Here is a 25,606-nt window from a genome sequence, read left to right as displayed (position 1 = left end):
GGAGGCTCTTCATCTTTAGGGGCTGGTCTGACCGCACCTGTCATTTCCGTGATGGATCTAACACGGCATTAATAGCGGGTTTGGTTCACTGACTTCTCCCTCAGCTTTGGGTCTGAGAGCCCCTTAACTGCCAGCTCCTTTCACTCTGGAGCCATTTGCACATCTTCGATAAGCTTAACTTCCGTGCCACAGCAGATCATGGGCACCGGAACAAGCTCTGGAACCTGTATGTCGGGAAATTTTCTACTGCGGTTTAACGTGGTAGAGAAGAACCTGGATAGACTGTGCTGTTTGAAAGCCACCTCTGGGATTGAAGGCAGGTGCAGACCTGTCAGCCACACAGCTGGTTGAGTTAACTCTATTAGACAGTGTTGGACAATTTTGTTGTCTGAAATAGAAACTGGTATGGTGGCAGGTCATCTAGTTGCCAAATGGTGCCCCTGCTAGGCTGGTTTAAGTCTGCCTTTCTCATTGGTGCATCTGCTGCGGTTGGCTGCCAGCATGTTGAAAACTGGCAGTTCTGGAAAGTTTTATTGTCTTTCTAGGTGTTTCTGTCAAGGAGAGAAAGACGAAGACTTTCCATTGTTTGATGATGACTTGGCATTTTGATTCCTAGCTCTGCTTCAACTAGAAGAAATTAGTCTCTGACTTTATGTTAATATTGGAAATGTATCATCTTTTTGACCAAGAATGATTTTCTACTTCTCTTTAAATCATAGATTCCCAGGAGCCTCTGTGCTAAATTGTTTTCTCACACTCGATTCCCATGCCCTCGTGTAATGGATTTTTGTAGTTTCTTGCTTTCTTTTTTCTTTTGAAAATCAGCAACAAGTAGAAAGAACTTCTATGGATGAAATACAATATCCCTCCCAAAGAAGAGATGGAAAAAAATGTTTTCCTAAGCTTCACGCCCACACCGATGTGATCTACCTTCTACATTTTAAGCAGGCTGAGAGCCTTTGAGAATTGAGGCAGAGAATGCAAAACGTGACCTCTTAGTTAATGGCAAAAGCCAAAAATAGGGATCTAGGAAATCAAATAGCTCTTACCAACGGGTGCTTTTATGAGTGAAGTGCAAATGAAGCAGAGAATGGAGCTCCTTTCCAGGACGCAAGACCCAATTTCCAAAACATGTGAACACTCTCTCAATTGATTGTGTTAGCTGCCTGGGTGCAGAACTGTTGGGGTCCAGAATGGGATGACTTACGTTAGACACCCAACACTGCGCTTAGCACATGCGGGACCCCAAATTTCACATCACCATTAATTATTCCTGTTTAGAGGGACAACATGAAGAAAGTCGTCTCGATTACCTACGTCTTTGACCTGAAACACAAGGTCGCCTAACTCATTGTTATGAATGCCTATAAATCTTTACAAAATGGTCCCTGGGATAGCATCTTGTTCTGAAAATGTTCTGAAAATTCCGGATCCTGTCTGGAGAAAAGAGAGAAGAATCTACAAGTGTGTTTTTGAATGGAAAGGGGTGCCCGTGACTGATATATGTCTATATGAGGAATGGTTGAGGGGTCCCACAGAAGAGACTTCCAAGGGTGTCACAAGAGTTGGTTTCAGTTTTAAATGTTTGCCATCTGGAAATAGGAGTAGAATTGGTCTCTTAGTGACAGTGCAGAGCTAGAGCCAGGAGGTTGAGGTTCCAAGGAAATAATTCTGACTCAGCGGAAGGAAGTCTTTGCTAACCTCTTTGAGCTGTCAGTGAAGGGGACCCTCTGAGGGAGTGGGGCTATCCCTCAGACACTGGAACCCTCCCAACCGAAGGGCAGCTGTCCGTCAGGAAGGGGTTCTGCAATGTGGGTGGAGTCAAATGTGGAGGGAGGGAGTTCTGTCAGTTTAGATAAATAACCTTAACACCCTCCTATGTGGAGACATTCGAGTCCATTGATTTCTCTGCCCTAGAGTCTTCCCGTGCATTTTTGCTGAACGGCACAGCTATTGTGATAACTAATGTTTATTCTTCAGTCACTACAAACAGTGTCACTCATTTAATACTCACAGCAGCCCTATGAGATGAGTATTTTTTTAAAGTATAATTAAAATATAACATTATATTAGCTTCAGGTGTACAATGTAAGGGTCCAATATTTGTATATATTACAGAATGCTCACCATAAGTCTAGTTAACATCCGTTATGATCTATAGTTACAAATATTTTTTCTCATGGTGAGGACTTTGAAGATTTACCCTCTTAGCAGCTTTCAAATATGCAATACAGTGTTATTAGCGATCGTCACCATGCTGTACATTGCATCTCCAGGACTGGTTATTTCATACCTGGAAGTTTGTACCTTTTGATCCCTTTCACTCATTTCATCCGACCCCTAACCCTCCTCTCCCCTCCCCGCTGCCTTGGGCAGCCACCAATTTGTTCTCTGTATCTATGAGCTCATTTCTTTGTTTTTGTTTTTGTTTTTAGATCTCACAAATAAGTGGGATCATATGGCATTTGTCTTCCTCTGTCTGACTTATTTCTCTGAGCATAGTGCCCTCAAGGTCCACCCGTGTTGTCACAAATGGAAGGATTTCATTCTTTTTTATGGCTGAATAATGTTCCGTTGTGTGTTTGTGTGTGCGTGTGTGTGTGTCTCACATTTCCTTTTTTTTTTTTTTTGAGGAAGATTAGCTCTGAGCTAACATCCGCTGCCAATCCTCCTTTTTGCTGAGTAAGACTGGTCCTGAGCTAACTCCATGCCCATCTCCCTCCACTTTATCTGTGGGACTCCTACCACAGCATGGCTTGCCAAGTGGTGCCATGTCAGCACCCGGAATCTGAACCGGTGAACCCTTGGCCACCAAAGCGGAACGTGCCCACTTAACTGCTGCACCACTGGGCTGGTCCCTCACATTTTCTTTATCCATTCATCTGTAGTCGGACACTTAGGTTGTTTCCATGTCTTGGCTATTGTGACTAATGCTGCAATGAACATGGGAGTGCAGACATCTCTTCGATATCCTCTTTTCCTTCCCTTCAGATATACACCCAGAAGTGGGATTGCTGCACCAATTTCCATTCCCACCAACAGTGCACCAGGGTTCCCTTTCCTCCACATCTTCACCAACAGTTCTCTCTTATCTTTTTGATAATAGCCATTCTAACAGGGGTGAGGTGGTATCTCACTGTGGTTTTGATTTGCATTTCCCTGATATTAGCGATGTTGAGCACCGTTTTATGTACCTGTTGGCAGTTTCTATGTCTGCTTTGGAAAAACGTCTATTCAAGTCCTTTGCCCATTTCTTAATCAGATTATTAGTCTTTGTGCTATTGTGTTGTGTGAGTTTCTCATCTATTTTGGATATTAACCCTTTATCTCATATATGGTTTGCAAAGATTTCTCTCCCCTTCTATAGTTTGCGTCTTCATTTTGTTGATTTTTTCCTTGCTGTGCAGAATCTCTTTAGTTTGATGTGGTCCCACTTGTTTATTTTTGCTTTTGGTGCCTTGCCTCCCCTTTCTGCCAGAGATGTTGTAGAAATGATTTTGGGGTAGAAGGTTGAATCTAGAAACCTCTGGGATCCCTGATGAAGCTCATATGCCAATTTAGACTACTTGTTGCATCATTTGAATTAGTTCAGTCTCTGTTCAACCATCTACTTACTTTCTTCATTACGTTTTTTTTAAAAAATGCCTTTTCATTGTGGTTCAATACAGTTTAACATAAAATTTGCCATTTTAAACTGTATAATTCAGTGGCAGTAAGTATATTCACGATGTTGTGCAACCATCACCACTATCTAGTCCCAGAACTTATTCGTAAGCCTAAACCATTCCACACTTGGTTAAATACCCCAAAGAATTAAAGACAGGTATTCAAACAAAAACAGTCCATGAATAGTCATAGCAGCACCATTCACAAAACCCAAAACGTGTGAACCACTCCACATCTACCGACAGATGAATGGATAGACTTACTAGGTATATCCATCCGACGGCAAATGCTTCAGCCATAAAGGAGTGAAATGCTAACACAGGCTCCCACATGGACGAACCTTGAAAACGCACCAAGTGGAAGAAGCCAGACACAAAAGGCCACATATTGTGTGATTCCATTTATGTGAAATATGTTCGTTACTTTTTGTCATATCTGTAAACCCTCTGTGATATTTTACACATAATGCTTTTTATTTACATCGATTTACTTTTTTAGAGTTATAAAATTCCACTATAGTTTCTTCCTGAGCAATGCTATCTGTGAAATAATGGGTTTGGTACGCTAGTTCCATTTTCCAAATATACATGAAAAGAAACCAATTTAAATCTAAAAATAAAGTTAACCCATGCACCATCTAAATGCATCCATCTGTGTACCGACTGAAGTACATCGACGACTTTTCAGAAAGCAGCCTTTTGGTTCCTCTTGGTGATCAGTTCCTTCTTGAACATGACGCACACTCTCCTAGACTTAAGCTGTCCGGTAGGGCAGCCACTAGCCATATGTGGCTATTTGAATTTAAATTAATTAAAATGAAGTGAAATGGAAAAATTCAGTTCCTCAGTCACACTATCCACGTTTCCAGTGCTCAGTAGCTACAGGTGACGAGCGGCTACCATATTGGACGTCACAGATATGTGGCATTTCCATCGCTGGGGAAAGGTCCATTGGACATGACTGTCTAGAATTGGCTTCCATTCTTCCAGTTGCACCAGGGAAGCATCTCATCTCTCAGGCCCTGTGCTTAGGTCAACCTCTCACTCAGCAGCCTCACTTCCTACCTCTGGTGGGGACCATTCATCCCCCAGCCAGCTCTGAAACTGACCTACTTTTCCAATGTCACCAGGGAGGGCTTGATGCCAGACCACACAGCTTGGGACCTCCTCTCGCCCTTCCCCTTCCTGCTTGCTGCTGACCAGCTCTGGACTCGCTCCATCTTGCTGCTCTCTTTCGCTCTCATCCCACTGACGTGAGGATCTCCTCCCACATAGTCCTTTCCAGCTTTCCTGGAGGGCCCCGCTCTGCTTCAGACTCCATTTTGTTTTGTTATCCGAGGGTGAGAAGACATCACCCTCCATTTCCACGCTTCTCTCTCTACTCTCTTATGTGTCTGTCTTTCTCCCTTCCCCTGGCTTTTCCTTCTCTTCCTTTTCTCCTTCCTACTCTTTTGTTTCCTCTTTTTCTTCTTCCTGCTCTCCCCACAACTATTCCCTGTGGTCATAACATTAAACCCTTCAAAGCTCTTGAGAAAACAAACAGGAAGAGGAGTTTTGGAAAAAAAAAAAAAAGCTATATTCTTCCTATCATTTAGACAGAAAAGACTAGAAAGCAGTCCCTCCTTGATCTGGCAGTTCTTTGCACCTTAGGCAGTAAATACATCATTTTCTTCCCCACCAGGAGAGTGATGTAGCAATTATGGGCAAAGATATGAATATCGGGGCAGTGTCAGGGACTGCAAAGCTGAGTCTTCTGGGGGACACATGTCCACTGCAGAAATCCGTGGCAGGATGTGAAGCGTTATTGCTGCTGAATTTACACAGGGCTGTCAAGTTTCATTAGGAGAGTGGGCAGCACTTGGACTGCTATTTAGGCCGGGACATATTTAACTCTGTTCTGATGGTTCTGAGGTGTCATCCAGCACAATGGGACATTCTCCACGCTGCCGAGGACTCCAGCTCTGGCCAGATGAAAATCTGCTCCTGTTCATTCAGCAAATGGCCACTGATCACCTACCATATGCTGGACGCTGTGTGCGGTGTGGGGGGCATGCGGCAATAACTCAGACACTGTCTCTGTTCCCCAGGAGTTTACCCTCCAGCAAAGGAGCTGATGTGTGTGTGTGGAAAACTCTGTAATAATAAGGTAGAAAGGGAGGTGCAGGGGAAGCGATGGAGGTTCCGAGGAGGGAGTGGAGACTGGAAGCTCCGTGAGCCTTTTGGGAAGAGGTGAACCCTTGTGCTCGGTTCTGGAGAGTCTGAACATGTGACTATTTAGGGGGGAAAAATCTTTGTCTTAGTTGAGATTTTTGTGACTTTAACTGATGGGAAATCAATTCTCAATCACTTAAGCAAAAATGGAAACAAAAGAATTTATCGCTCCATTCAACTGGAAAAGGATGGAGTATCCTTGTTGTCTGGCATATCTAGATCCAGACTCAAATGATGTCTTCAGATCTCTCCTTCTCTCTCTCTCTCTCTCTCTCTCTCTCTCTTTCGTGTTTCTCTCTCTTTCGGCTCATTGTTTGCCACCATGAGATGGGGAAGAGCATCACCTAAAATGAATGTGGATTCCCATACTTTTGTCACTGTATCTCCTTAAATCAAGAGAGACATTATCCCCTCTACAACAGAAAATTCCCAGAGAAGGAATCCGATTGGATGAGCTCGAGCCATGTGACCATTTCTGAACCAATCAGTGTGGGCAGAGATCCTCCTGTTGGCCAGGAAGGAGAAAATCTATTATCAGGAAATGGAAATAGCCAGAAACAACAGTGATTACTGCCTTCCCAGTGGAACACAGGGTAGGAACAAAAGCCAAGAAGCGGGAAATCGCAAGGACACTGTGAGTTGTCTGGATTTGCTCCAATGAAGGATCCATAAAGAACAGTTTTAGGAGGTAAGGTTGAAAGTTAAACTTGGCTAAAGAGTAATGGATTTTATTTCTGGACAATAGGGAGGCATTTCAGGTTTTTGAGCAGAACTGAACATAATCAGAACCGAGTTTAGGAATGTTTATCTGGCAGGTGGGCTTCATGTGAGCGTGGGGATGACGTACAGGGAATCTGGAGACCAGGCGAGGTGTTCTGAGTCCAGGCAGGAGCAAAATGAGTATTACATAAGTTATTTTGGTAATAAGTAACAGAAATTAGCTCTGATTAGATTAATTTAAACAAAAGAGGTAGGAAGAAGGAATGATAGAAAATATATTGGGACTTTACTGGGGCATCTTAAAAAATCAAACTTGGGCAGCCAAGGTTTAGAAAGGACGGAAGATGACATAACATTCATTGATGGAGGAAAGTCACCATTACCTTGGTCCAGATCGAAATTCCTGGTCTCTGTCTCATCTGTTAAGTTTCAGATTCCTAGGACAGATAGTCTGATGGATCCAGCTTGGGAAGACGCACCCCCTGACCCCAGATCTATTTTTTGTGGCTGGGGGGAAGAATGATGTTCAGATGTACATAAGTGTTGCTTTTTCCAAAGAAAGGGCTTATTATATGTCAATAACCCACCCTACAAGGGAAGTAATCCTGTGAACTCTACTGGCGTAGAAGGAAGCCCAGGTTTTTGCTAGGGGAAGGAACATGAATATTAAGTTTGTGTTTAGAACAGAGTTCAAACGAGTGGTCAGCAGATGTGTTTTATTTCATTGAGGGTGTTATTTTTAAATAAATTTGAATGCCTCTGGATGGGATTTTCACCACTCTCCAGAATCTTGCATGTGGCCCATTTCTGTCGTTGATGCTTCCTGGAAAGCATGAGTTCTCCTCCTGAGGACTCAGCTTGGTGTTTGCCGTGAAGAAAAGCAGGCAGAAATGAAGTAATGCAAGATTAACCAGTATCCCGATAGGTTAGGTCCCCTGCTAACACTTTTATAGCGTCAGGGACTTTGGTCGCAAATATACTATCATTTATTGTAGTTATTTATGTTTTATAATTATTCCCCAATAACGGTAATTTTTTTCTGCTAAACTCTAAAGACTTTGGAGAAAGGACCACAAATTTTGTACCTACCATCTTATCTCTTGCATGTTGCTGTCATATAGTAGGTAGTCAATTAATATTTGTTTAAATTGATGTGTTTCTAAGAAATGGATTTGAATCATTTCAATAGATGTTCACTTGAGAGCTTGCTTAGTGGACCAAACTCTTGATTTATGGTCATCACTTACGGTCCTAGTTTTAACACTGAATGTTGCATGCCCCAGGAAACCCCTCAGTTCTGGGAAAACTGGGGTAGTTGTTCACCCTACTTATGGCTGTCAATCAAGAAATGTGTTTATTAGAGGCCCTGGTCTAAGTCTCAGCACTGTCACCAGGAAACTTCTCAATTACGCTGTGTGGTTGCTTGTGTCCTCCCGAAATTCACATGTCGAAACTCTGCTCCCCAGTGTGATGCTATTCAGAGGTGGGGTCTTTGGGAGGTAAGTAGCGTTCGACGAGGTCATGAGGGCTGTCGTGATGGGATTTGTGCCCTTATAAGAGGAGGAAGGGACTTGAGATCGTCTGTCTCTGCCACGTGAGGACACAGAGAGAAGAGGGCTGTTTGTAAACAGGGAAGCCGTCTCTCACATCGGCCAGGGCTTCATCTTGGACTTCCATGTCCCAGAACTGCGAGAAAAAAGTGTTTGTTATTTAAGCCACCCAGTAGCTTGTTACAGCAGCTGAGTAGACTGAGACAGTGGTGTTGCCCATATTGACGCGGGAACGAGCCGAATCTCAGAGGACTCAGGTGATTGCTTAAGGATACAGGGCCAATAAGGGTGGATTGAAAACTCAACTCCAGCTTTTCTGTCCCCAAATCTGCTTTTCTCTCTACCTGACAATATTCCCAGAGTTCAGAGCACTGGGTTATGAACTCTTGTCCTCAGGAGTTTATGATCTAGCAGAGGTGATCAAGTTGGGCAGGTTACAAATAACACAAGTCCAGGCGTCTCCCTTGGCATCACATTCCTCACGGATTTGCATTTTATTTTCACAGCTCTTCTGGCAGATGGTAGTATTGGGTTGTGTTAGTCAGGGTCCTCCAGAGAAACAGAACCAGTAAGATGTATCGAGATACAGAAATACAGAAAGAGACTTATTATGAAGGATTGGGTCACATGGGGATGCAGGCTGAGAAGTCCCACAGTTTGCTATCTGCAAGCTGGAGGCCCGGGAAAGCCAGTGGTGTTGTTCCAGCCCAAACCCAAAGGCCAAGAATTAGGGGATAATGGTGTGAGTCCCAGACTGAGTCCAGAGATCCAAGAACCCGGAGCACTCATGTCCGAGGGCGGGAGAAAATGGATGTCTGAGCTCAAGCAGTGAGAGCAAATTCTCCCTCCCTCTGCTTTTTTCTTCTGTTCAGACCCTCAACAGATTGGATGGTGCCCACCCACACTGATGAGGGCTGTGTTCTTTTCTCAATCTACTGATTCAAATGCTAATCCCTTCCAGAGACACCCTCACTGACACACGGAGAAATAATGTTTTGCCAGCTCTCGAGGCGTCTCATAGCCCAATCACAGAAAATTAACCATCGCAAGACTCTGCAGAAAGGTGTCTTTTAAAAATTTCCTCCAAGTGGTTGGGACTACCCATAAATAAGGAAGGTGTACTCTGAGAGGCGCCTTCTGCATGAAAAATAAGCATTGACAGTTAGGAGAGGGCTTACCTGGTTTGGAGGAATCAGGGGAGACTACGTGGGGGAGGTGTTATTTGAGATGCTCTTGAAGGGTGGCCAATAAATATAACGTAGGGGACGGAAAGGAGGAATTATGGCTCCAGAAAACCGTGTGGACAAAGACATGTGGCCTGGCTCGGCCTCGCCACTCAGTCCTGTGGTTGGTGTTAACTGGGAAAAACGTGGTCCCGAGGTGAAGATTAATGCGCTCCTTTTCGAATCAAGTCAGTTGAATGTTGAGCAGGCTGTGCCCGACAGCATGGTGCTAGATAAACAAGACTGACTGGAGCCAGGACCTGATCTGTGCTTCTGGTGAGAGCAAATCTGTGATTGTGACATCCTGAGGGAACAGTAGGAGACAATGTACGGCTAAGGGCTGTAACACGAGGTGTGGATTACAGTGAACCAAGAAAAGGAAAGATTACGAGGAGAGGCCACGTGGAAGAAAGTGAGCTTGGAATCAGCCTCATTCTCTCTATTCCCCCTGACAAAAGTATTGCGTTTAGATTGAAGATGATGAGATAGGAAGGCATTCAGGGTGAGAGGAACAACGTATACTAAGAGACGGGGATAAGACCAAATACAGTGTGTATTGGGAGAGAAATCGGGAGACTGGATCAAATGCTGCAGAGCTGGCGGGAAACGGAGGCGTATGTGGTACCACACCCACATTTTTCAGAGAAGGTTAAATGAGGTGCAGAGAGGCTAACTGGGAGCAGATGCAGCTTAATTCAGAGGGCTTGGAATTTGTTTTGTTTCAAATAGTCACTCTACCACTTAAACCAGCTGGGATTAATTTTATTTTCAAATAACAGCAAGCCCAAAACATATAAGTGGCTCAAACAAGATAGGCATTGAATTCTCTCTCCTGTAAAAGAAGTCCAGAGGTAGTCCAGGGGTTGTGTGGTGTTCCGTGGTGTCAGGAACTCAGCCTCCGTTTGCCTTGTGGCTCTGCCACCTTCAGCCAGTGGCTTCTACCTCATAGTCCAATAGGGTTGCTAGTGCTCCAGCCATCATGTCTGCACTGCAGCCAGGAGCAAGGAGCAAAGAAGCGCTTTTCCTCTCCCTATAAGATACTCCCTATAAGTTATACACATATATTCTCTCTTCCAGTTGGCTAGAACATAGTCACATGGCCATGCCTAGCTACAAGGAAGGCTGGGAAATGTAAACTTTATTATAGAAGGCTATGTGCCCAGCTGAAAATGGGTGTTTCTATTACTAAGGCAGAAGAGGAGAGAGGACACTGATGGACAACCAGAAGTGTCTGTCACAGGGTGACTTTGGTACCATCATAAAATCATCATAAAATCTTCTGAGCCTCTTCTTCTTTCTCTGTGAAATGGGAAAATCCGCACTTAGTTCTCAGGGTGAAAATTCAGGGAACATACGGAAAGTATCTGGCACAACATTGAACACGCATTGGGTGCGAGATACATCTTAGTCCCTTTCTCTAAGTGGTTGTTATTACTCATATCCAGGGAGGTCACAAGCCCCCAGGTCTCCTGGGGTGAAGACCAGGGTTCGAGCCGGGCGGCAGCATGGAGAAACGAGTTTCTTAACTTTTTTCTGGCTTGTTTGCTTAATCGACTGATCTAAGCAGTCGAATATTTTTTTCCAATAATAATTTATAAGGAAGTACAATATATTAAAGATTCAAGCACGGTGGGAATCTGAGAGACCCATTGGCTTCACGTCCAAGCTTTCTCCTCTGCCTTCGAGTTCCCTCGCCGGATGCCCGCTGATCCCCCAGCACAGGTGGACGCCCACTGGACAGATAATAGAGCTCATTGTGGAGGGTGAGATAACATGGCAGAGAACTGAGACCTGTCCTTCCTTTAATAAATAGGGTTGAGCATCTCCTCTATGCCAGAAACTGTTCCAGGTTCTGGAAGGGGAATACAGAGGAGAATAAAATAAACAAATCCTCCATTCTCATGGGGCCCGTATTCCAGTATGGGGATATCCGGAAATTCCTGGATAAAATTGCGCTTTGAGCTGATCCACATCATCTCATTCCACCTATTTTCGGGGGATGCGAAGGTGAGAAGACAACATCCACGTACATCTGCGTCTTTGAGATCCCGAGTAATTTGGCAGCATAGACGCAGGTGACTGAGTGAGCTCAGGAGCTGCTTGTCCCATTACCTACTTTTTTTGGCTCTCTCGGAATAGATGCTCATTACGTGGGATGGTTCCATTAACCCCCGTGCCAGCCAGTTCCTCATCTAAACGGTTAGGTGAGCAGAGTCATTAAAGGTTAGTGGTGGTATATTTGGTGCTGTTTTGATAGTGTTATAGGAGACTATCCAGAATTTCAAGAATTTTCAGACCCCCCCCCACCCCCCTCCCCCACCGCCCAGGTTCCTGAGAGAACCATGCATGTAAGGGACAAGAGCAGAGTGGCATTCCAAGAACCACTTTATTAATGGACACTGAGGCTTCCAGTAACTTCTGCTAACGTAGAATGAGGACAGGCATCTTAGACTCTGTGCTCTGTGTCCTGTTGCCAGTGTAGACCTTTGGCCAACTGGTTCAGAGATACCATCTGGGGCGGGAAGGGAATGGCCATATTTACAGAGAAAGCTTTGTCCTAACTTACTTACTGCAAGTTTTAGACTCAGAGGTTGGATTCCCAAAGACAACATGTGGGGCATGTCCCCAAAATGTCACCTCTGGCTCGGGTGTACTACCAAATAGAGACAGGAAGCCCAGGAGACGTGAAAGGCAGGCTGTCACCTGGGTCACTGCCCTCATACCATAGCCTGGTCCAGGGGTACTGTGGGCTCTGAGCCATCAGATTCATTCCTTCTCCTTCCCTGAGGGAGGGGCCTCGAGGGCACATTGGCTCCCTTGGGGCACTGGGATTAGCAGCCAAAAGGATCCTCCTGCATCTGAAAGAAAGCCCTTTAATCTCAAATTTTAGGAGGAGAAAAGATAATTATTTAAAACTGTAACCATTACTGCTATTCCTGCTACCATCATTTATTATATGTCACACACTCTTCTGGCCACATTACATACCTTGTCTCATTAAATTTCATCTAATTTAATCTCTATAATTATGCAGCGACGTCACTATTAAAACGTCGCTTTTACAGAAGAGGAAATGGATGCTCTGAGAATTTGGGATACTTACCTGATATGGAAAGCAACAGATCTGCATTCTGAGTCAGGCCGTCTGATTCCAGAACTAAGCAGTTGTCTTCCAGAATCCCCTCCCGAAGTTGTTGCACAGGAAATCAGCATTTAATGAACAAGAGCCTGGAGGCCTATGTCTGCCCATTCATTTGTTCATTTATTCGACAAATACCTTTAAGCTCTTCCTGCAAGATGCTAGTTGCTTTAGAATCGCAGTGATCAAAACAGACTAAGATCCCCCCCTTTGTGGAAGTTAGCATCTCCTGCTCTAATTTTTAAAAATTTAGTATCACTCAGCCAAGGCAACTAACATTATTTTTTTTTTAATGGCCACAATAGAATTTGAGTTGAAAGAATAAATACTCCCCTCTTCTTTTTTTTTTAAACCCAGTTTTTTTTTTTCTTTTTCTCTATGCTGTAGTTTCTGAGCTCATTTTGGATGGCACTGGCCTGGAATATGCAGATCTGTGTGCTGGAGTTATTGCATTTCTGTCTTGACATTTAAGCTTTAGCTCTGTGGTCACACCTTTGGGGATCATTCAGGGGAAAAGGGAAGCCACCAATGAGGGTATGCAATTGAGCACGGGGCAAAGAGGAAGGTGCATTCATGAAGACACTTGCTGGAAAGAAACCGTGGTGCAAGGGTATCTGGGCAAGGGGCGGTGCAGGGGTTGGGAATTGAAAACGGGTAAAGGCACCAGGAGTTTGCTCTCAAGAGAGGCGAGGATTCATGCCCAGAAGGGAGTGGTTAATGGAGGATAAGAGGGTGCTGAGACAGACAGCACAGTCAAAGGGATTTCAAACCACCCAGAGAAAGCTGGAAAGAGCAGAAACGTTGTAAAAATGCGAGCGTCTTGAGAACTGAAAGGAGGTTAAAGAAAACAGTGACTCTGTTTTCAAAAACATGTAAATTAAATGACAAACGAAAAAACCGTGACACCCAAAGCAGTTCCAGGAGGCATTTTAAGGGATAGTGAGATTCCAGACAAGGCCTGGAAACGTGGGAAATGGCAAAGCAGATGGAAAATTAACTGAAAATTGAGAAACTCTAACCGGGTTATGGTGGCATTTATGAAGCGGTAAGAGAATTAAAGTCTGAAGGGAAATAGTGAATAATAAATATGTCTAGGGAACATTTCCGAAAATCAGATTTGGGAAGTTAAAGGAGACTTATGACTGTAAGGCAAAAGGGAGAAAATAGAAATCTGGAGGAATGAGACATGAAAGCAATAGTTAAGGAGCATATCCAGCCCGTATATGGGGGTTTTTTTTGGTAAAGAAGATTGGCCCTGAGCTAACATCTGTGCCAGTCTTCCTCTATTTCTGTGTGTGGGATGCTGCCACAGCATGGCTTGATGAGCAGTATGTAGGTTCGCACCCAGTGGCCAAACCCACAAACCTGGGGCAACTGAAGCTGAGTGCATGAACCTAACCACTACGCCACTGGGCCGACCCCAGATTGGCGTTTCATAGAAGGACAGGGGGACCCTGGTAATGAGAATGGCTGTGATGAGCATGGCTTTAAAAATACCAGGTTGCATTTGGGGCAGGGTAGAAAATATGACAGGGTGGAAACATAGTAAAAAACGCATGGGAAATTTACATATGAAATTAACTACTATTTATTAGGCAACAGCTGTATACCAGGCATCTTGCTGGGCATTTTATGTCCATTGTTGCTGGTCCTGCCCCTAGACCTGGGGGTTAGGTATCTGTTAGGTTAAACTACATGAAACCGTCATGGCTAGTTCCTAACGGCTTAACCCGATCCATTTTTACAGAGAAGGAAAGAAAGAAATGAAGGCTCAGAGCATTTTAAATATGCTGCCCAAGGTGATACAGCCAGGGAGTGGCAGAGCCAGGCTTTGATCCTGGTGCGTCATCCACCATGGAGACACAGCAATTCGTTCTTTTATTCATCTCCACGTATTTATTCAGCACCGGCTCTCTGCCAGGTGCTGTTTGGCACTAGAAAACAATACGAAACAAGGCCAGTGAGGTCCCTGCCTTCACGATGCATACAATCTACTGGTTAAAACAAACAGACAAACAAAGCAAGGACAGCCCAGAACAGCTCTCGCATAGAAATATAATGCCAGCCTCACGTAATCTGGAATCTTCTGGCAGCACGTTAAACTAGTGAAAAGAAGCAGATGAAATTTGTTTTAATAATACATTTTATTTCACCCAATGTGTCTAAAATATTTCAATATGAAATCAATATCAATTTGTCCATGAGTCTTTCCCACTATTTTTTTATACAAAGTCTTCAAGATCCAGGGTATCTTGGGCCCTTGTGGTGCATCTCCATTCAGACTAACCGCACTTGAAGTGCTCAACACTTGAAGCCACCTGTAGTTGGTGGCCACCATATTAGATGGCGCAGGACTACAGAGAACTTGACAATTCTGGCCCAATTTCTTTGCACTCATAATATAGGGAAAAAAGCCTACCTTTTTTTTTTTTTTTTTGGTGAGGAAAATTGGCCCCACATTTTTATGTGGTACACCACCACAGCATGGCTTGAGGAGTGGTACATAAGTCCACGCCTAGGATCCAAACCTGCAAACCCCGGGCCCCTGACGTGGAACATGCAAACTTAACTGCTACGCCTCTGGGCTAGCCCCGACGCCTATTTAGTTTTCAGTGTTATTTCTGATCCCCATATATCAGCTATTCATAAGGCACAAAATACAAGCAGTAGAGAAATGTTCCTTTCACCTGGACTTCAGCTTCAAACACCTAGGACTATAGATACCAAAGGAAGCTTGTATGTGTGTCACATAATTTTCATATTTTCTGGCTGAGTGTTGTGTATGTCACTGACAATAAAAAAAACAACTACCTGGCATTTACCGTCGATGGATGATGATAACAGAAGTGGACCCTCTGTGAACCATGAGAGCCCCCCGCCCTTCTATATTTCACCAGCAGGCTTTTGTGTGTTTATTGCTCCTGATGGAAAGATTGAAGGTGTAATGTGAAGCTTAGCAGCAGCCAGAATTTCTGATCTTTTATCTGGGCACTAAAAGTTTATAATCAATTTTTGAGAGAGAAACAAAATGGTGAGCTTTTACTGTTTAATACAAGTGCCCAGCAGGTGTTAATGGGGACCAAGCAATGGGGCGTATAATGGTATTTCCCTAGGTAGATAAGTTTGCTCTGGAGCAAGTTTAGATGGGAAGAAATCCTGAGGAAATACAGACTCCCTTTCCTAGAAATTGGATGGGGAAATCGAAGGTAATAGGTCCTTGCTCCCTGCCAATTTCATAATGAAATTACTGCTCAGCAAAAGTTTCTGTTAGAGTTTTTTTTTCCCCCTTCCAAGGTACTGAAGACTCTTAATGGAAAAAATAAAAAAGAAAGAGACATTATTAACATTGAGTGTATGGACTCATTGGTCCAGAATATTGAATCTTAAAGGAACACAGAAAAATCTGGAGCATGAGGATCTCCATATAATCTGAAGAGGAGTGATTGCGTGTAAATAATCACCCTGGTAATTCCATCTGATTTCACTACAAAATGGGAGACAAGGGAATGAGCGGAGGAGATGGAGATGGGAAATTAAAGAACGAGATTTAAGTAAATTCGACTGACAACTCCAAAGACCTGGGTCTCAGCAGCACACGTCGGCTTCCTTATTGAAATGGTGACTGTGGTGTTCGGTTCACGCGACGTAACCCCGTGTATGGCTCCTCCTGGCGTCACATGTCTATGTCATACCCAAACATTTGTTCTCTGGCCTGCCTTTTCCAAACACCTAACACACTGGATATTTCCAAACCTCTTGATAATTGACTAAAATTTTCAGTTTCACCCACATTTGGGGCATTAGGTTGATCCGACCTGAACTCTATTCATCCCAGAGTGTTGGATCATTAAAACCTGGCTTGAAAGCTCATTGGATTCAATAATTAAAAAGAAATACCTCACTGATTTGGCTGGTCTAACTGAGTTTTGGGAAGCAGATACAGAGGGACTTGCTAACGGATTTTCTACTAGCCCAGATGAAGGCCATGCACTGGTGGTCTTTGTCTGCAATTGTTCTGTAGAAATTCCATGAACAGAGTTCCATCAGGGTGTTTCACAGTTCTGTGCCTTTGGCTTTGCAGTTTCCTCCATGCAGCATCTCCCTCCTTTCCCCTGGCCATTCACCTGGCCAACTCTTACTCTTCCTTCCAACACAACCCAAACATCTCCCACTTGGTTTCCTGACTTCAGCCCTGCCTCCACACTAGAACTGGGCACTCCATTCCTCGTGTTCTTCACCAACCTACTTGGTACCTACCTCTAATTTCACACTTACTGTTCTTTACTGCAATTATTTGTGTGCCTCTCTAAAGCCTTGAAAACTGAAATGTTTGGCTATTTTCGTGTCATTTTTCTAGCATAGTTCTTGGTGTGGGGCATGACACATAGTAGGTACTCAAGCATGTCTGTTGGATGAATGGATGGATGGATGTATTGACAGATGGATGGACAGATGTATTGGTGAATGGATAGATGACACTTCTGGTGGGGATCTGTCAACATACTCAACCACCAAACATTAAGTGCACCCCTACAGTGTGCCAGACGATGTGAGAAGACTAAAAATAACCATGGGGAGCAAAACCAAAAAGTCGACTTGAAAAATATAAGCAGCTTGATTTCGGCCCCAACTAATTACTTTAAAAGCTGGTTGGTAATGAGGAATTTGACCAAAATTCAGTCCTCCTCTAACCCTAGTCCATGCAAATATCTTCTCAAGAGTCTCAGTAAAGGAATGTGAGTGGAACCTCCTTAGATGTGCCTGTCTGGGCTGCATCCATTTAGCTCATCAAACACCAGCCAGGAGGCATCAGAGGAAAGAAGCAACAGAAAAAAAAGTTCCAATTGTCTTAATAGCGACTTTTTTTTAGCCATAAACAAAAATGTTGACGTTGTCTTCAAACGCAAAGAAACATTGTTACTTCTGCTTCCAATGACAACAAATCAGAGTGCATCGCTCCTCTTCTGAAAACCTTTCATGGAACTCCAGGGCTTTCTGAATAAAATCTAAACCTTTTAGGGTGTCATACGAGGTCCCTTATGATCTGGCTTCAGGGATCTTCTCCAGACAAATCCCGCTCAGCTTTATCCTGCTTCTCCCAGCCTGTGTCACTCCCCTTGCGGGCTCTCCTTGACTCAAGATGCTTCCTCTGCTCAGAATCCTTTTCTCCCAGCTCTCCTCAACCCCTTCCCTCTTCAAGATTCCCCAGGAAGTCCTCCCTAAATCCCTCAGGTGGAGATAGAGCCGTTCCTCTGCGTTCTCACAACTTCTCACATTTACGGCCCGTCGATGTTCAAGTGGCATTCTCTGTGCTGCCATTGTTTATGTGTCTGTCGACGAATTGTAAGAATGTGGGTAAGAGAGTGGACAGACACTGTATGTGTTTTATTTCTGTGTCTAGGGGACTCATCATAAGGCCTGATACATAGGCATTCAGTAAATAGTTGAATCAATAAAATACCTCTCTAGGAAATGCCTGAGATACCTCAAATGCACCAAACAGAATAGTGGTTACTCCTTGCTTCTTCTGGAATAGCAGTGTTTTATTTTTGTGGTTTTTAACAAACAGTATTTTTGTTAAAAAATAAGTATTTGCAGAAAATTTGGAAAATGCAAAGATACGCAAAAGAAAATAAAGAGTACCTGTAATGCTTCTATGCAGAGACCAGCCCTATTTTTCTCCTCTTTTCTGCTTGTTTAACATTAAATAGCGAGCATTTTCTCCATGCTATTAACTTGTCTTCCAAAACATGATTTTTAGTGACTCAAATAGTTCATTGAGTGGATACACAATACTGTTCTTTGCCTCTCTCCGTTTTTTTTCGCCTTGTCCCCAGAGACCTCATTCTCCCCGACACAACACAGTCAGGCCCAGGGGCGGACATGTGACCAGTCAGGCCAATCTCTCCTTTTGGAATTTTTTTGTAGTCTAGTCCTCCTCCTTAATATTTTATTTCTTCAGCTGCTTTTGGTGTTGAAGGAATATAAAGCAAGAACATGCTATGGCTTCTGGATACCCAGTCTTTCTGGGGAAGTCTTGGAACACTTCAATTCCACATAGTGTATTTATTGGGCATCTGCTAAGGGGTATGTTTTCTTGAAAGTCTTCAACAACATTAGTTTTTCTCAAGTTGCAAGGGGATGAGGACCCCTGGAGACCCTCGCCCCCAAATCCTGGGAGATGAGCTCTGCCTCGCCTCCCCATCTGTGTCCAGCCTGACTACAGGCGAGGTGGCTTCGAGGACTGGTGGAGGTAGGGTATTGTGAGGCAGACAGCCGTCACCTGCAATGGAAATACCTGCGCCCAAAGTTGACTGCATGGATGTTGTATAAGGCAGATTGCACAAGACTGTGTAAGATTAGGTAAGACTGAGTCATCGTCCTTGATGCCTCTCTCTCCCTCACCCCCACTTCGAACCCATCACTAAATACCTGCTAAATATTTCTCCACTTGGTCCCGTTCGTTGCTGCTGCTTTTCCTCTTTCTTCTCTTTTGAGGCCACAGCAGGAACAAAGCCAACATGACCTCTCACCTGGATAATGAAAGCACTGCAAGCAGCCCCCCTATATCCGCTCTCCAACCGTTCTCTACCCAGCCTTCAGGTCATACTATACAAGAAAAGTCTGATTATATTGTCCCCTGGATTAAAACCTTCAACGTCTACCTATTGTTTTAAAACAAATACGAAATTCCTCAACATGAAAAGCTTTGCACCATCTGCCCCTATTCACCTTCTCAGCCACATCACATTTCACATTCCCCTCTCTCTGTGTCAGCCTTGCTGATTTACGGTCAGTCCCTCATATGTATTACCACAGGGCCTTTGCACATGCCTCCTGTTTACCAGGAACATGGTCATGTCTTTTCTTACCTTGTTAATCCTGGTTCACCATTCAGGTCAAGCTGCACTTTTTTACAGAAGCCTTGCCCGACCCCTGTTTCATTTTCACATAGCACACCCACCTCTGAATTGTAGCACTTGTCATAGCTCTGTGATTAATCAATTAATGCCTGTCTTCTGTTTTAGACTATAAGCTTCACGAGGGCAAGAATCATGGCTGTTTCCTTATTTATCCCCAACCAGCTAGCTGAGTCTTGGCATGTAGCGAATATTTCAGAAATATTAGTTGAATGAATAATGAATGGATGGGATAGTGTTTCTTTGAAGCCGTAGACCAGGTGGTTTATAAGCAAGCAGTTTCCTTTAGGGAAGCTTGTTAAAACATAATAGAACATGCTTTAAGGTCTTCCTGTAAGAAGATTATTTGAACAAAGACAGGACGGAAAAGTTCCATCCCGTATGCTGGTTGCAGTCAATTGCTAACGCCTAGACAAGACTGGGGATTCTGAGAGTGAGAACAGGCTCATGGAAAAGAGTGCACAGTCGACTAGCAGTGCCTGCATGGGTACTAACCCTCCCGCAGCAGAGGCTGCTTGTGATGAGTGATGCTGTGTAGATTTACGCTTTTCCAGTGTTACACTGCTGGTGGGTGGCATCCATTCTTTAGTTTACCTCTTTAATTCTGCCCTAAAAACTTGTCTTTCTCTCTTCCTCTCTAGATTTATGGTCAATGTGACTTGGGATGGCAAAGACTTGTCCTTCACGGAGGAAGGCTACCAGGTACACCCCAGGCTGGTGGTGATCGTGCTGAACAAGGATCGAGAATGGGAAAAGGTGAGCACCCCTCTGCGTGCGGAATGCAGGGGAAAGAGGGCAGCGTGGTCAACAAAGGGGCTCAAATTACTCCTTTTCCCGAAACATTTCCCTTTGAGCTGCTCCAGATCCCATCCCAGGGCCAGGGGCAGACCTTTCTAGGAACAAGGCAGAGCAAAGATTGTAAGGTGCAGTTGGAATGCTTTCCGTGGACGAACGGTGGTAATTGTGTGCTGTTCTCTAGGTCAGGCTCTCAGATCCCGGTAGGAAAGGTCCTTGAAGGACTTAGGATAATTTAAAGACTGGAGTTTGGTTCACATCCTTGCAGTAGCAAATGTTGACTATATAGCAGCGATCATACCAGTTTGCTTCACCCTCATAGTCCTGTATTGCGTTGACATATTTTGCCATAGGACGAACCTCTTGCATTTTCATTTACTTAGTCTATTCCTTTAAATCAACTAATTTCCAAAACTAAAGTGTACCATATCTGTAAATCATAGGTTGGAGAGAGAGGTTATATTTCTCATAAAGCACATTTTCTAGTACATACATATTAACTATTAAAAATATAAAAAATAACTGCAGGAAAAAAATCATCTCACGTCTCACACAAGCCATCTCCTGGGTCAGAGGCAGGAGTCTTCACGGGGGAGTTATAGATGATCCCATGCAGACAGTGACAATATCTGGGCCACTTGTACTCTCTCTTCCCCCATAATTCAGCTCTCAAATTAGTGGCCACAATATCGCATGAGACAGGAATAAAAGAGACCTTAAGCGAAGCCTAGGTTGCTGTCTTGTCTTTTTTGACAAGCAGTGAATGGCCCCTGAACTACTTCAGCAGCTTGAAGTGTCTTCACTTGGCGCATCAGACGGAGGCTGAGAGATCCTTGGGGTAGGAAGTTCCGGGATGGAGTGTGGGAGCCACGGCTCTAGTTAACTGCATCAGAAGAGAATATTGTGCAAACAGAATCGTTGACTTTGAGGGGGTCAGTGACAGATTCCTCGAAGGGAGAGCTGAAGGGGGAGCTTTTGAGATTTTGCACGCTACATCCGACAGCTGCAGAATACACATTCCTTCAAGTGCACTTGGAAAATTCACCAAAGTAGACTCTATTCCAGAGCGTAAAACAAGTCTCAATATATTTCAAAGGACTGAGATAATGCAGGATGTGTTCTTTGACTACAAGAGCATTAAAATAAAAATTAATAATAAAAATATATCTAGAAAATCCCCAGATGTTTGGAAATTAGGTAGCGCCCTTCTAAATAACCTGTGGGTCAAAGAAGAAATCAGGAAGATGTTAGAAAATATTTTGAATGGGATGGCAGTGAAAACACAACGTATTAAAATTTTAAGAATAAAGCTGAAGACTTGCTAAGAGGGAAATTCACGGCTTTAAATGCTTATGATAAAAAAATCAAGGAAAATGTAAAGTCAATGATTTACCCTTCTACATTAAGAAGCTATGAAAAAAAGAGTGAAGTAAATCCAAATGAAGTAGAAAGAAGAAAATAATAAATATAAGAGTAAAAATCAACAAAGTAGAACACAGAGCATAGAGAAAATCAACAAAGCCAAAGGCTAGTTCTTTGAAAAGATTACTAAATTCGTGATTCCCAGCAAGAGTGATCATACAAAAGAGAGAAAACACAGCTACCACTAACCAGTACTGAAAATGCAAGAGGGGAAATCACCACAGACGTTATGGACATGAAAATGATAAAAAAATTTATGCCAACAAATTCAACAATGTAGATAAAATGGCCAGATTTCTTGAAAAACCACAAGCTTCCAAAACTGACACAAAAGGAAATAGACAATCTGAGTATCTCTAAATTTGCTAAGAAATTGAATTCACAACTAAAAACTTTCCCGTTTAAAAAACAAGAAAAACTCCTGGCCTACAGGGCTTCACTGTGAATTCTGTCAAACATTTTAGAAAGAGATAATACCAATCTACACAGAGTTTTTCAATATGTTAGTAATCATAATCCAGCAATATATTAAAAGAAATACATTATGGATAAGTGGGGTTTATCCTAGGAATTCAAGATTGGTTTAACATTCAAAAAGTATATTAATGTAATTTATCGTATTAACCTAATAGAGGAGAAAATTGTGTAGTTATCTCAATAGATGCAGAAAAAGCATTTGAAAAAAAATCTAATATTCGTTCATGATAAAGAAAGGAGACTTTTTGATCTGAGAAAGATTATCTATGAAAACCCTATAACTAACATCTTGTATAATGATGAAATAATGAAAGTAGATCCACAAACATACATTCAAATGATTTTTTTGGAATAATTGTGACAATGGGGGAAAGGAAAGTCTTTTTAATAAATGGTGCTTGATCAACTGGATATCTGTGGAAAAAAGAAATAGACCTTGACCTGTAGCTCACACTATATACAAAAACTAACTTAAAATAAATTTCAGACTTGAATGTAAAAACTAAAACTATAAACTTCTAGAAGAAAATATAGGAAGATATTTTTGTGATCTGAGAAAGCAGAAGGCAAAAGGCATTAAGCATACAGTAAAAATAATAAACTGGACTCCATCAGAATTTAAAACTTTTGCCCAAGTACAGACACTGTTATAAAATGAAAAAAGCAAGCCACAAATTGGGAAAAAATATTAAATAAATATATATATATACATATATCAAAGGACTCATATCCAGAATATATAAAGAACTCCTATAAATCAATAATAAAAAGAAAAACCATAGAATTATAAGTGGGAAATTGACTTAAACACTTCAAAAAAGATATTACTCAGATGGCCAATAAGTACGTGAAAATATGCTTAACATCAATGATCATCAGAGACATGCAAAATAAAACCAAGTTGAGATAACACTTCACACCCACTGAATGGCTAAAATGAAAAAGACTGACAATACTAAGTGTTGATAAGGATATGGAGCAATTGAATCTCTTAAATATTGCTGGTGGGAATGTAAAATTACTACCCCTGTGGAAAACTGTTTGGCAGTTTCTTACAAAATTAAACATACACAAACCTTATGATCCAGTAATTCCACTCCTAGTATTCACTGCAAAGAAATGTAAACATATGCCCAAAATAGTATTTGTATAAGAATGTTCATTGCAACTTTATTCATCATGGCAAAACAGAGAGAACTCAAATGTCCATCAACAAGGAAATGGATAAATAAATTATGGTATATTCATAAAATGGAGTGCTACTCATTAATAAGAATGAACAGGTAATACCTACAACAATGTGGACAAATTGAAAAAACATTATGTTGAATAAAGGAAACCAGACACAGAAGATTATACTGTATAATTCCGTTTATCTGAAGTTCAAGAAGAGGCAAAACTAGTTTATGGGGTTAGATATCAGAATAATGGTTGCTTTTGTGGAGGAGAGCCATTTATAGGAAAGGAGCACAGGGAACTTTCTAGAATTATAGCAATCTTCCCTATCTCAAACATTTGTCAAAATGCATCAAATGATCACACAAGATCTGCTTATTTTATTGCATGTCATTGTACCTTAATTAAAAAAACTTCTTTAAACCCTTCAGATAAAAATACTCGGCGCAATTAGCTACCAACGTTTACTGAGTTTTCCTATTTAACTCACAGACATAAATACTAGTTATGACAACAATATCCATTGTTTGTTGAATGGCTACTCTATTTTTCCCTTAGGTGGTCCACCCAACCACTGACTGACAACTTCGTTTATTCATTCACTCAACACACATTTATTCAGTTCTTCTTGTGTGCCAGGCACTATTCTTGATGCTTAGAATCTGTCAGTGAACAAGAGACAAAAAAAAATTTCTGTACTCAAGGAACTTCAATTCTAGTGTGTGTGTGTGCAAGGGGATAGGGTAGGACTCCACACATTTGTGAAGCTTGAGAAAAGCATTAGCTTCTAGTTAACTTTCCCCACTTGTTCTCTCTTTCTTCCCTTAGATATACCCTGTTGTCCGCCGTATTAATTGACGCGCATCTCCATGACTGACCTGGGTTCCTTTATGCATCTGGGACTTTGAACACCTTTTTTTTGGCCTGTAATGCTTTCCTATATCCTCACTTTCTTTTATCCATCCTTCAAGTTCTGGTTTTTCTTTCCTCTTACAAATGCAAAGCCAAAAGGCAAGTTATTTTTTTCTTATCCTTAACAGGAGGTTGAGAACTTGGGCCTTTCTGCCTTATGTTGTTGCGTTTTGGGGTTACTTTTCAAGCTTTGAAGTCACAATCTGAGGGTCACTTTGGGAGCCGTAAAATCATTCTCTTTGGTTGGATTTACTCAGTCCTGGGTCAGGCTTGGCTCACGCCTGTCAATTTTCCGTGCTGCCTTTGGACCTGGCTCATTTGCCAAGGACTCTGTTCACAGGGAGGCCACTGTGGTGCAGGTGATTACGTTGCATAAAAGAAGGCTGCCCTTCATATACTCCAATTCCAGATACAGAAAATGCCCTTTTAATATTTTGTGTGTACTCCTTCAAATTCCTGACAAAATACAGCAATTTCCCAAAAAAGGCAGCTTGGGGAATTGCTGCCGAGTTGAGCTTAGAATGTACAAATGTTTCCTGGAGTTAGTTGAGTCTCTTGGCACTTGGGGGATCCAGGGCTTCAGAAATAACTCCTTGTGCTGCTGTCTCGGAGAAAGAGGAAGCCAGTGAAGCAGATAAATGCCAGTCGTGTTATCCTTAAGGCTGCCCCCCAGCAGCACGCACTGGTACAGCGGGTCATCAGAGGGGAAGGCCTGAAGAAAGAGGGAGCTGTTACTCTGGGGCTCAAAAGCAATTTCTTTTCATCTCTGAGGTTACCCTGTGGCGTCATTGGAAGCAGCAGCATGAAATGAGGGTGTCTGGGAAAACATAACAAGCCCTTAGAGGGGCATTGGGTTTCTGCTGGGCCCTTGTGTGTGGCTGGCGTGGATCATTCCAATGCTGTGCACACTGCCTGCTTATGTTCAGCAGACACAGAACTCAATGCTGATCAGGCTTTCTCTTGCACATTGGGACTTCCATACCCTTTGACTCTCCTTTTTTCGATGGTTTCCTCTGCCTTGGAGCTTGATGGGTCCAAGGCTTCCCAGAGATGCTTGAAAACAATACCCTGGATACAAACCAATTGGCATCCCAGGCCAGTACCACCAATACCCACTGTGCGCCAACTCTATGGCCAACATTCCATGAGGCACCAGGGCAGAGGCAAGGATGGGTAAGAAACCATCCCTCTCCTCAAGTAGCTCATAACTGAGCCAACTCTGGGAGAGAGGGGTGACCTTGACTCGGTCAATTGGGGAAGACTTCAGGAGGGCAGGGACATCGCAGTTGGACCTTGAATGATAGATTGGATTCCTCCAAGTTGAATCACTTTCCTATTAGCTACTTGAAAAAAAATGCCTTGAGAATAACTCCATTTACCATTTTAGGATTACACT

The 25,606-nt window shown here is 42.8% G+C and overlaps 1 protein-coding gene across 1 annotated transcript in view; it reads left to right on the top strand.

Annotated features, from left to right (window-relative positions):
- Positions 1 to 25,606, top strand: part of GRIN2A (glutamate ionotropic receptor NMDA type subunit 2A) — a 359,148-nt gene that overhangs the window by 230,366 nt on the left and 103,176 nt on the right. Inside the window, exon 4 of the mRNA XM_046668114.1 lies at positions 20,070 to 20,184. Coding sequence (XP_046524070.1) covers positions 20,070 to 20,184 — 115 coding nt within the window. The remainder of the gene's footprint in view (positions 1 to 20,069; positions 20,185 to 25,606) is intronic.

Source organism: Equus quagga, chromosome 7, assembly GCF_021613505.1.
Source record: "Equus quagga isolate Etosha38 chromosome 7, UCLA_HA_Equagga_1.0, whole genome shotgun sequence".
NCBI lineage: Eukaryota > Metazoa > Chordata > Mammalia > Perissodactyla > Equidae > Equus > Equus quagga.
The sequence above is the reverse complement of the archived record's forward strand: the minus strand, read 5'-3'. Positions and strand labels throughout refer to the sequence as shown.